The sequence below is a fragment of the Pseudopipra pipra genome, chromosome 6, assembly GCF_036250125.1.
Source record: "Pseudopipra pipra isolate bDixPip1 chromosome 6, bDixPip1.hap1, whole genome shotgun sequence".
Taxonomy (NCBI): domain Eukaryota; kingdom Metazoa; phylum Chordata; class Aves; order Passeriformes; family Pipridae; genus Pseudopipra; species Pseudopipra pipra.
This window is the reverse complement of record NC_087554.1, coordinates 59,418,525-59,431,400: the sequence shown is the minus strand read 5'-3', so window position 1 is coordinate 59,431,400 and position 12,876 is coordinate 59,418,525. Positions and strand designations below refer to the sequence as shown.

The window sequence follows — 12,876 nt, the reverse complement described above, 5'->3', positions numbered from 1 at the left end:
GAAGTGAAAACATGAGCTGGAGGGTTAGAAGGGTCAGCTGCCATCACCATGTTGTAGCTCTCAAGTGTAACTTTCCCACCCCAGGTGGTTGAGGGACTTTGGATACTTGCATTTTCATGAACCTGATAAATGCCTGTCCCCATCTGCAGTGGCTTAGGGGAGAGACTGTAACTTGGACAAACGACCAAGTTCAGCAGCCAAAGGAGATGCTGTTGCCTATGGCTAGCCACAGCATGTGAAACTAATATTTTTTGGCCTTAAAATCAAGGAAGTTGTAGCATAAAAAGGGCTTAAAATGGAAGCAACTCTCAAGCAGCCTGAGGGGGCAGGTGCCAGACAGTATTGAGGAGTAAGAGGAAGAGAAAAACAAAGGCAGTCGAAGCTCAGAGAAGAGGTAACAAGCTGAGGTGCAACCCAATGGTGCTTTGGTCTCTTTGAATCTGTATTGCTTTCCAGGTGATGTGTAAGGGGAGAGGATGGATCCCTCATAGCAAGCTGTTTCCAAGTGGCCTTTGGGTGTTTTGATATTCTTAATTTTCCTGAAGACCTTTGGCTGTGCTGTAGAAGTAAGTGTGTAGCCTTCCCCAGCCCAGGCTGAGCCAGCAGATATTGCAGAGATCAGTATTTTTAAAAGCAGGGCAGAGCTGTCGCAGGTTGGTGACTCCATACTGAAAGCACAAATTCCAGTAGCCTTTTTCTGAACTGAGGACTGTAAAAAGAGCATGATGTTCACAGCGCTACTCTCTTCTGAGACATCATGATGCCAGCAGCCAGCTGAGGGGTGCAGATGTCCTGTAAATCTTTGATTAACAGGTAATGTCTGTAGCGTGATACATTTTAGTTCCTTATTCCTCAATTTATTCCCCTCTTAAGTTCAGCCAGTCCTTTGGTTTTTTTGATCTTTCAGATGGCAAGGAGTGTTTATGTAGTTTTCTGTAGCATTTCAGAAGGTCTGGAGAGGAAGATTTTGTTTTACTTTCTTTCAATTCTTGCTAATTCTTTCAATTTGTTTCATGGGTTTTTTTATATTTTAATTTAACAGTGGCCAAAATGCCTTTTCTTTTTTATTTGGGATTAAAAAACCAAGCATTTTTTGTACACAATTTAATTGGTTGACTTTGTATCTGAGTTTTGGGTTTTTTCCTAGTTGGGGTCTGGTTTTGTTTGAAATGGAACAGATACGGATGAACAAGAGCGATAAAAATCATCCTTTTGCGTATATGTTATGTAAAAGTTTCTAGTGAAAAGATGAACTAATCATGTAATCCTTCTGTGAATTAGCCTGTCTTGAAGGGGAGGGATGAGGAGGAAGGATGTGCATATGGTTCACTTGAATACCCCAAACATGCATTGTTCCAGACAAGTGACTGAATTTGCTTGTTACAAAATCTCTCCAGCGTACGAGCTTGAGATTTCAGCCAAGTGTTTAAGAAAATAGGGGCAAAAATTTGAAGGGTGCAGTTAGATTTGTGGTTATTTATTTTTTTTCCTGGGGCAAGTGGGAACCCACAACTCCCCTCAGCTCACCCTGGATTGTGGTTGCTGTTGTTCAGCTCTTCTGGCACGAGCTTGGCGTTAATGCTGTGCTGTGCACACAGGCACCATGGCAGCCTTCACCCCGAGGGACCCTGCAGAGTTTATTTATGCAAATGGAAAGAGCCAATTTATTATGTGTATGTGTCTCACTGCAGTGGCCTCATAAGGAAGCCTCGTGGTGCCCACTATCAGCAGGTCAAAGAGCAGAGCGTGGTTGAGGTGATAACTGGTGATAACTGCCCAGTTCACAGAGTTGTGACAGTGAGGTTGGTGACTCTTTGTTAAAGAAGCTGAAAACGAACCCTGTGTGGGGAAGTGACCTGCGCTTCTCAGAAATGTGTTCACCAGCTGCTCAGCCTGGAGGAGACACCACGTGCACCTTATACCCATTCTGAGTTTGCTTAATTTTCGCTGCACCTCCTTCCAGCTTAAAAACCCACACGAAACCAGCAGAAGGAGGAAAGCTTCCCTTTCTCAGCCTTTTGGCTGCATCACACAGTGACCCCCCCATCTCAATAGCCCCAGGCCTGTATATGCAATCTCTGGCTTGATTTCCCCCAGGCAGAAGAGGTTCCTGAGGGTACTTCTGCAGTCACTGGAGCAGGGAGGCAGAGCAGCTCAGAGAGCAGCACAACTCAGCGAGCAGATGGCTGTAAAACCTGCTGCCTCTCTGCTGTGTTGGGCTGCGAGTCCTGAGCTGGGGCACCAGGTGCCGTGGCCCTGTTTGAGAAGTGTCACTGTCACGTGCATGTAGTTCCAGCTGAGCAAGTGTGGAGCAGAGGTGTTCCTTCCCTGCTTGGTGTAGTTACTCTGATTTGAAATCAAAGGACCAAATCTTCTCGCCTTGCTCCATTGCAATCAGGCGAGAGTGGCTTTGTCTGGAAGTTTGGGGCTGAGCTCATTAGATCTGCTCTTGTGTGCACATGTGTGCGTGCAAGGGCTGTTTCAGTGATTCCCTCTTGGTGAGCCTGTTTTTATGACAGCTGAGATCTTCCCTGGTTCTGAAACACTGCCATGTATAACCACCCCTGAGGAGCCTGCCCTCCCTCAGAGCTGGGAGCAGCAGGCAGCTCGTGAGGGTGCGGCACTGCCTTGGTTGAAGGGCTGGGTATGGAGGGGAAGCATTTCCAACAGGGATTCATAGAATCTAATGATTCTGTGAAGGGCTGGGTATGGAATCATAGAATATGCTGAGTTGAAAGGGACCCTAGAATATGCTGAGTTGAAAGGGACCCATCAGGATCATCAAGTCCAACTCCTGGCTCTGCAGAGGACACCCCAAGAATCCCACTATGCGCCTGAGGGCTTTGTCCAAACGCTTCTTGAACTCCATGACCACTTCCCTGGGGAGCCTGACCACCCTCTGGGGGAAAAGCTTTTCCTGGTATCCAGCCTAAACTTCCCCTGACTCAGCTTCATGCCATTTCCTCAAGTACTGTCACTGGTCATAAGAGTGAAGAGATCAGTGTCTGCCTCTCTGCTTCCCCTCATGAGGATGTTGAAGACTGCAGTGAGGGAGGGGAGGCATTTCCAACACGAATTCATAGATTCTGTGAAGGGCTGGGTATGAAGGACGGGCATTTTGGCACAGAGCAGCATCTAACAGTGGGCATTGACTGCATTGGTCCTACAGAGATAAATATTAGGAAACAAACCTGTTTATTATTCCTCCTGCAGATCCTGTGCTTTTGCAGTGGCTTGACCCAGATAGAGGTGGCCACTTGCACTGCTGGGGGAGTTGGACATGTGGCTTTCCAAAGCCCAGCACTGAGACATCACGGTTTATTTGCTCACTTGCAGCAAGACCTAAGGCAGATTTGCTTTGTGTGGGGGTTGTGGACCACGAAGGGAGAACAGGAACATTGGGAGCGCTGAGGGAGCCTGCCAGCTCTTGTAATTATCTTGTAATAATTTGCTTGCAAGCTCCCTAAGCCCTGCTACTCTTTTTTGGAAACAATAAACTTTCTCTGGGAAGCAGTGACACAGCTGTCTCTGTTTGGGGATGATTTGGGAAGCCTGCCTTCTGCTCTGCAAAGCATAAACTGCCAAAACAGGGAAAAATGACTGTTTTCATGGGGAAACCCTTTGGCTTCAGTAAACTCAGACTGAGCCCAAAGCTGATTTTCTAAGGAGTTGTGTGCATTAATTATTTCCAAAAAGTTGAAATGCAAACATAGCAGAATTCCTGAGCTAGGCTGATTTTTCTAGGGGGTGGTAAGATTGAACCCTTGCCCTAAAATGCATTTAGCCAGGTCTCCATATCTGCCTTGTACAGCAGCTGTCAGCTAAAGAGGAGGCTTGGGTGAAATTCCATCTGGGCTGTGTTCTTGATGGGTTCATCCTCTTGTCCTGCAGAAGAACCTGCGTGGGCAGAAGCAGCATCTGGGAAAGCTGTGCTGCCACGGGTGTGCAGAGCTTGTCCAAGCCTATTCCTGGTGGCACTGGAGGCTAGAGAGGCCTCGTTGGTGTTTTCCAGTGGGTCTCCTGAACCTCTACTGATGACTGTTTAGAGAGAAGTCCCTCCTGGCTTCCATGCTTCCCTTGGCACAGAAGCTCTTGTAGGGTGGCAGGAAGGGGCAACTGTTGTCTTCTTCCCTGTCTGCACATGGGAAACACTTGTCTTTCCCCATCTCCTCCCTCCATGCTGCCTGAAGCAGGGCAGTGATGATGCCCTGTCCCACTGGGAATATGGTTTACAGGATGATTATGGTGTTGCTAAGCTGGGGGTTGGACTAGATGATCTTGAAGGTCCCTTCCAATCCTGATGATTCTGTGATTTATGTCACATGAAAGCCTGTGATCGGAGATAAGGGCCCAAGCTGTCTTCAGAGGTCTTTGATCTTATGTGGGCTGTCCATGGACATCAGCTATGACTCTTAATTAGAAGAGTGTAGAAGTTGGCCATCACACTGGTCTTTTAGGGCACAGTAAGAGAAAAAGGGTGCTGTTTTAATAAAATCTGATTTTTTTCCTCCTGTGATGATGAAGAGGAAAGCTATGAGGGTTTAAAACAGCTTTTGGATCTAATGAGGACAAAGGGCTGAAGTGATGCTTGAGATGGATCTCAGTGGATGCTTGTGTTTGCAAGGGGCAGTAACCAGTTTATAGATTGTCCTTCCTGTGGCTTTTGAAGCCAGGGATTTTCTTCAAGCCTCACCAAATCCCCCACCTAGAACAACAAACAAATACAATGTTTATGAGTAATTGCTATCAAACACTGCCCTTAGGACAGACTGCATGCTTCCAACAGACCCTGTCCTGCTAGTAGGTAAACAAATAGGGATGGAAAACTGAAATTTAAACAAATAAATGAAAAAAAAAAAAAAAGCCAAAACTAGAGAGTTTTCTTGCACAACAGTTGTCAGGGTTAATTTCTAGGTTTAAGCAAGCCTTGAAATGAGCCCACCTGATCCCACAGAGTTTGTTTCCTCCAAGTGTTTCTTTAATTTACAGTAACAATTGCTCTGTGTCTTTATTCTTCTCAATCCCAGTCCAGGAATGGTGCAATGTGATTTCCTCCTGTGGCTATCACTTGCTGCAAAACCTTTTGTGTCACTATTTCCTGTTGATTCAAGTACTCTTTTCTTGCTGTTGCTGATGTCAAACAGAGATAGCAGATCAGGGAGACTTCTGGGCAATGGAAAATAGTAAAATAGGCATGTGAGGAGTTCAGCATTAGGTCCTGTCAAAAACCAGTTCATCTTTCAACTCCTTCTTATTCCCACTGGTAATCCCCAAGAGAGGAGACACATAACTCTTAGATCAAATTTGCAAGTGTCTGAACTATCTGCTCTTTTAAGATTTCCTTTTCCTGGCCCCTTTTTAAGTTATATACTCACTCTTCTGGCTTTAAATTGCCTTTTTTATTTATTTTATTTTTTTCCCTCTCTCCCTGTCTCCTCTGTCTCCTCTACCTCCCTTCCTGCCTCCTCTTTCTCCTCTGCCTCTTTCTTCTCCCCCCTTGCCCCTCCCTCTTTTTCTGTCTTTTCCTTTTCCCCCTCTTTTCTTGTCCTCTCCCCCCTCTTTTTTCACCTTCTTTTTTAAAAAAATAGAATACCACCTGTTTATTTTACTTTTCAGTGATTCCCAAAAGAGTGGTTGGTCTTCGCGGTTTGGCAAGCTGATGGTCTTGCTTAAGAGTAAAAATGGGAGGCCTTGCCTGGCTTTTAGATGTTGTTCCCCAAAGGATGGCCATTAGTGCTGATTTTCCTAGTGCTTGTTGCCAGGCATGTAGCAGGCCAATGCACAAATGCTGCATTATAAACCAGTTGTGATACCCATCCTACTCTTTTCTTCAGCAGCCCCATGGGACTTGTGTTAGAAAACTGGGCAGAAGACTAGCTGAACTCTTTAAAATAAACAAAAAAAACAAACAAATAATTAAATAGAGTAGCCCAAAGTTCTATATTTGTGCTTGACCTGTGAAATGAACCCGTGGGTGCAGGTGACTGTATAACACATGCAGTGATACTTGCTCAGGTGTGCAGTTAGTCTGAAGCAAGAGAAGTTTTTAGCAAAAAGCTGCTAATTCCGTGACAGCAGTGATGTGAATTTTAAAACTGTTTCAGTGCTCACCTCAACATTTGAGAAAGAAGTGGTATCTTCCTTCAAGCATCACGGTAGAGAGGAGTACAACCAGGAGTCTGAGGTGGGCCATGGGGTTTTGCCTGCACTGGAGAAGCAAGACATGTATGTTTTAAGATAGGAAGAGTTAACTTTGTTTCCCTGAAGCTCCCCTTTAAGGAAAGAGTAGAAAATCCATGTGTGTTCACCTAACTATATGCATGTTTATACAAGCATATGTATTACTTACATAAATACACACACACACCATCCCTCGTCAGGCTGCTGGTAAATTAAATTACTTCCTGTTGGGGATCTGGCAGGAGGGATTTCTTTTTAAAGTACAGGCTTGAGGAGATGCCTGGACAAGCTGGGCTGGATAAGCATGTGTCATGTGGAGAGATCAGCAAGGAAGGAGGCGGGGAAGAATAGCGAGGAGATGTAAAAGTTGGCCTGAATGGCAAGGCAGAGGCAATACCGGTGCTGCAGCTGGAGGAAGGGCTGCCAAACAGGTAGGCACAGCACAACCAGACTGAGTTGAACCAGCTGCAGTGAAGATGTGGCATTAGAGATCTGATAAGGACTGAAGAGCCAAGGCTGCTGGTGGGTTTGCACAGTTCATGCTGCTCTGGCTCAAACTGCTGCCGTAGATGAGTCCGCTTGGGTGTTTTTCAGTGCCCTCTAATAAAGGCAGAGTGAACAATGAAGTGTTGTTGTTTATATAGACTGGAGATAGCATTTAACACATGGCCTTGGTGCTGCACACAGTATTGCTGTGAGATTGCTGGGAACAGTGGTGAGGCTGCACTGCAAATTCTGTGTTTAATTTTGGGCCCCTCACTGCAAGAAAGACATTGAGGTGCTGCAGTGTGTCCAGAGAAGGGCAACAGAGCTGGGGAGTCTGATGAGGAGCAGCTGGGGTTGTTTAGCCTGGAGAAAAAGAGGCTCATGGGGGGACCTTCTCTTTCTCTACCACTACCTTTTGGGGGCTTTAGCCATGTGGTGGTGGGTGTCTTCTTCCAGGTAAAAAGCAGAAGGCTGAGAGGAAGTGGCCTGAACTTGCACTGTGGGAGGTTTAGGTTTCATATTGGGAACAATTTCTTCACTGAAAGGGTGCTCAAGTGCCTGGAACAGGCTGCCTGGGGAAGTCTTTTAAATGTCTCCATCCCTGGAGGTATTTAAAAGTTGTGTAGATGTGGCACTTAGCGACATGGTTTAGTGGTGGGCTTGCCAGTGTTGGGTTAGTGGTTAGTTGATGATCTTTATAGGTCTTTTCCAACCCAAATGATTCCATGATTTAATGATCTTTATCTTCTGGAAGGAGCCCAGAAGGGACTGTTGGGCAGAGCCCAGGATGGCGTTGAGAAACAAGCTGTCCTCATCTGTCGCAAGCCATTTGCTTTCCTGCTTGTGTCCATTGAGGAATGAGAGGATTTCTGGTTGCTTTTCTTCTGCTGTGTGCGTCTCAAGATGTTAATACCAGTAGTCATTTCAAGCTGGCTGGCTGCCAGAAAGTGGAGCACGACAATGCTTATCCTCTTAAACTTAGAGAAGGTTTAAAAGTAGCTTGTAGATGATTAACATCAGACCTGGGAAGGGGCTTGTGGGGAAAGAAGGGCAAATATTACTGGTAAAAGCCTGACTGGTCTAGATTGAATTGTATGCCTGTTTTCCAATTTGCTTGTTCCTGATACTCAGAGTAAAACTGAAACAATAAATACTGAAGGTTCTGAAACAATTATTAAGAGAAATTTTTGAACCAGACTGCAGCAATTCTAGGGTTTAGTTTTGGGACAGATCTCTGTGTGTCCTTCCTCTCACAATCAAACAAGCACCCCTTTTGCACATACTGACCCCCTACTCACTGTTAAGCATGCAGCTCAAGCAAGTGAGCCTGCCTATGTGTAGGCTTTTGCAAAACCCAGAACAAAGCCAAAAAAGAAACCTCAGAGACCAGCAGCTGTGGTTAACGAACTGAACGTTATCAAATGGGTTGCTTTTCTGCTCAGCAGAAGCTTTGATTTATACTTCGTCCTTATCAGTTCCTCCGTCGCCCAGAGGTCTCTGCAGGTTAATCAGAGGAAAGCTGGAATCTGAGGGCCTGAAAAGCAGCTGCCATGCAAGTGTATGGCAGGAAATCCCATCCTGGAAAACAACATACATGCTTCAGAAATAATGGTGGGATATCCTCGAGACAATGTTGTGCTGTCATGGCAAAGCTGCAGTCTGTGAACAATCTGGTTATACACATTGTATTATGGAACATCTTTCCCCAGAGATCTGAGGTGTTTACTAGGGAGTGAGTGACCTTTTACAGATTTGTCATGTGTCACTGGGGTTAGAGAATGCTGATGGAGTATCATTCCTTGCTGTTTCAGGCGAAGGATAGTTCAGGGAAAATCCAACAGGAGCTGATTAGCGATGAGCATGCACCTACTGATATGCCCAATCCACATGTGAATGGGAATTCATTTCATGACTGGGGGCAAAACTTTTGGGAGGAGTGCAGGGCAAAGAGGTACTAACAGATCCTCCTGGTATTGACTTGATTTTTCCTGAAAAAGCATCAGCATTTCCCCCCGTACACTGTCTCATGAGTACTTAATCCGTTTTTATTTGGGAGATAATAGTTTTACTTAAAGAGTTTTCTAGGCCCAACCAAGGATGTGATTAATGCTGTTCATGTTTGTTGTGTTTGCCTGTGTGAAGGATCGCCTGTTCTTTGTGATGGAGTTCGTAAATGGCGGGGACTTGATGTTCCACATTCAGAAGTCGCGTCGCTTCGATGAAGATCGGGCCCGGTTCTATGCTGCAGAAATTATTTCAGCCCTTATGTTTCTCCATGAAAGAGGCATCATTTATCGGTGAGCTCTGCATTCGTTCCTTCTCTTTGTCTGAACCCCGTGGCTGAGGTGATAGCTGGAGTTTCCTACTTGAATAAACTGTCACTTGCTATCCACCAGGAACAAGTTGTCAGCTGGGGTAACAGTACCTCCACATCCCCCCTGCATTGTTGGCCAAGGTGCACCACTTTCCAGGAAGAAGTGAAATTTCTGGGCAGGCATTAGATTAAACCTTCCTAGATTTTCTGGGAGGTTAACATAAGCATCTGTTGCTTTTGCCAGTGTGTGCCATGCTATCTAAAAGGCTGGGGTGTGCTGATTACACCAAAGCCTCTGTTTCCCTATAGCAGCTACAGACCTGTGTTTAAACCCTATGTGTTTGACGTATCTATCCAGTGCCACTCAGCCACTAAAAGTCTTCTCATTCCTGCCATGATCCTGCTGCAGGAGTTTTTCCTTCCTGTCGATGTCTGGCACCTTTGTGTTTGCAGCAGCATCGGAGCATTGTTGCCTCCCTGCATCAGCCTCCACTCCGGGTCTCAAGGCTGTTCTCAGGAAGCTATTTCCCACAGATAGCTTTCTTTTGTTATTTGTCATTGTTCTGTACTCAGGGGGGCAGTTTCGTTATATTTTTTCCTTTCTGTACTGCTCTAGTGCTCCCCTGTGAGCTCAAGCATAAAGGCATAGAGCAGCCAGCATGGATCAGAGCCAGTCTGCTGAGCAGAGCCCTCCCTGGCCAGGGTGACCATTTGACCAGCGTCTTCCCATGTGCCCCAGAGGCAGAGAGAGCAAGGCCTCTTCTGGGGTGGAACAGGGCAGATGGAACAGGGAGATGTCTGCACTGAGACAGTCTGGTTGTACAGAACAGTTTCTTTCTGCCGTGCTTTGCAGGACATCTTTGGCATCCTCCTGCCCAGAGCACTGGAGAGGAGGAACAGACAGTTGTTTTCTTTGGAATGCTGTTACCTGGAATCCAGTAGCAAAGCATGCATATTTGAGTATGGTCTGCTGTAGCCCTGCTCAGTCCCACTTGTGGCATGCCAGCACTGCAAAGAATAATGTCAAGCCTCTCTTTTTTGCTGCATGGTTACAGTTGTACAGCTGGGACCCGGAGCTGGGTTCAGGATGGGACCGGTTCCAATCCCAGTCAGGCTCTGTTTGGTACCATTTCAGACTGTGGGTTGGGCCAAGTGTTGTTTGGTTTGGGACTTTACACAGTTTAACCTAGACATTAGTGCATCCTCCTGTGACAGATAAACCCAGGTTTGAACTCACTAAAACCAGAATAGCTGAGGGCTAAAGTGGCCAAAGGGCTGGGGGCTCTGTGGGGGGCACTTTCCTGTTTGACGGTGAGATGATAGGATCAGTTAAGTAAAAACAGCTTCTCTTGTCTCTTCCTAGCTCCAAGCAAGAAACAGATGGTCAGGTGAGGACAGAGAATATTAAAATATTTTTAAGTATGAAATCATATGATATACATGGCACAGTGAAATAGAGAAGGAGTGTCATTTCAATGCTCACCGGGCCCCGAGAGCATGAAAATGACTAGTGATAGATACCATATGTATCAAGCTCCTAAAGCACAGTGATTGTCTGCATAGAATAGCAAATCTACTTACTCTACAGCTGGATTTCAGTGTAATTCTTCCCTTGTGAATAATACCAGTTGCTGAAGAGAAACCCTGCCAGATAATTACACAAATGACATTATCCTTAAAATAGTGACATCCAGTAGTTATTGTCAATCATTCAGCAGCAAAACTGTATCTGTGCATAATGTAATGCTACTGTGCTTACAGCTTATCCTGTCCCCCCCAGCCTGCTGCCTGTCACAGGGCAGGAGTAACCGATCCCTCTGGATTTTGGCACTCTTCAAGTGCTGCCATAATTCATGATAGAAACTGGAGGAGTAATTGAAAAGCTCCTTGAACAACTGCACAGACTTTGATCTTGTTGAGAAACTGGTTAAGCTGTGGAGTCAGGTAGCTTCAGCTGCATGGGGCAGATTTGCAGGGGGATGACTTGGTTTCTTAAAATTAGACGGGGTTCTGGAAGATTTAAGAGAAGAGAGCTGCTGGCTGTGGTTGTACTGATCTGACGTTGCTTCTGTCAGGTCGCGAACACTGGACTCTAGAAGGGAGTCTGCAGTATGGAAGGGGTAACTCAGGAGGGAATCACTGCACTTGTGTAACAGAGGTTTGAGATTTTATGGTCAGAATGTGAGTGCTGGGAACAGCAGGGAGAGACAGCAGGAATAGTCTGACCAGAAAGCATTTTGCCACAAGTTATTCAAGGTGTCTCTTCTTTCTGGATTCCCAGGGTCAGCGGAGGAAGAGAGTTGCTGACCTAGAATACCCTGGGTCATTTGGTTTTCTTCTGGACTAAACTTAATAATACTGTATTTCTCCTTGCCCCTTCGAGATTAAGCAGTTCAGGAGAGCATCTGCATTCACTAGTGCAATGAGCGTTCTCCCGGTAAGTCAAGTTGCTTTTGCCCCAAGTGCTGCCAAAAGCAGGGCCTCCTCTCCATTCAAATGCCATAGAGGCTTGAAAGCCAGCACTGGGAAGTTCATCAAGAAGTAGCTGAAATGTGTCACTGTGGCCTGGTGTGACAATGGTGGTAGCTGCTAAAATCAAGTGTTTGTTGATTCCTCTTTCAGCCGCACATACGCGGTTTGAAATAGCTCTAGTGCAGTACTTCTGCAAATGCTCCTGTGGGTCCATGACAATGAGGTTCTTGAGATAGATAGTATATTTTGTTTATATGTGATTTTTAATGTTAAAACTGGGCTTACTGCTGGATTGGACCTCTTCTCATAGGGTGGTTTTCATGATTCAACTGAAATTTTAAGTGAGTTTGCTCCTCACTTTGAGGAAACTCCTTTTTGTTACTAAGCCATGGCCAGAATAGAAGTCCTGTAAACACACACATATGTATTAGGTTTTTTTAAAAGTGAGCTTTCACTTTCACAGACCTTTATTTCTTTTCTTCATTTGCAACTCTGCAAAGGAGAGGTGGCTTTCTGGCCTTATCAAGGAAAGATCTTTGTCTTGCCCTAAGATAAGGTTTAGCTGCCAACTTAGCAGGACCTATTTATAGTTGCTTCCTGAAAAAAAAAAAAAAATCAGCACATACAGTCACTTATCCCATCATACAGGGGAATGCATCCAGACATGAAAACAAGCTTTTTACATGTTGCAGCGCAGTGTATTGTACACACCTAACCACAGAGGAGTAGGACAAGGACATATTTGGGATCAGCTCGTGCTGGATGTTGCCAGGAAAAAGTTAGGTGATAATCGAGGCTGTTGTAAATAAAATCTTTGCTCACAGGGCAATGTTTGAGCACTGCTGCTTTCTTTAAGCTTACTTCTAAAGGAAAATAGTTTGCTGGGCTCCATTGCAAGTAGGTTGGTTTGTCATTTTTATCTAAAGATTGTATGTGCTATTTTTCTTGAGTCAGCTCTTCCAGACTTTCATTTTCCGGTTCAGCAGTTCCCAGGGTAGGGAAAGCATATTTTGGCTTCTGTGCATGCCAGAAACAAAACAAAGCAGTGTATCTGAGCAGAATTAGGTTGCACAGTGGCTTACTCAGTGCAAGTGATCTAGTCCACTCACAGTGAATGATTTTAAGGGTTTATTTTAAAAGCAGTAGCTCCTTCCGTGTAGTGTTACTGTAAGAATGGTTGTTCTGCCCTGCTGCCCTCAAATTCAGACCTCTTGCACAGGCTGATGTACAGCTTTGCTAATGGATGGGTCCACTTAGCAAGGTCTCCTATATGGTGTCCCTCAATAGAGGCACCATACCTGCATGCTGAGGGCAATTGCAAATGTTTCCTTAAACTTAGTTGTTGTGGGGCTGGATTTTTTTGGAGGAGGGGGCTTAGGGGCTTAGAGTACGATAATGACCTTTCTACAGGCAACATAGAGCAG

General features: G+C 45.4%; 1 protein-coding gene across 1 annotated transcript in view; it reads left to right on the top strand.

Moving 5' to 3' along the window:
- PRKCH (protein kinase C eta) overlaps window positions 1-12,876 on the top strand; it is a 119,320-nt gene that overhangs the window by 64,689 nt on the left and 41,755 nt on the right. Inside the window, exon 10 of the mRNA XM_064659430.1 lies at window positions 8,809-8,963. Coding sequence (XP_064515500.1) covers window positions 8,809-8,963 — 155 coding nt within the window. The remainder of the gene's footprint in view (window positions 1-8,808; window positions 8,964-12,876) is intronic.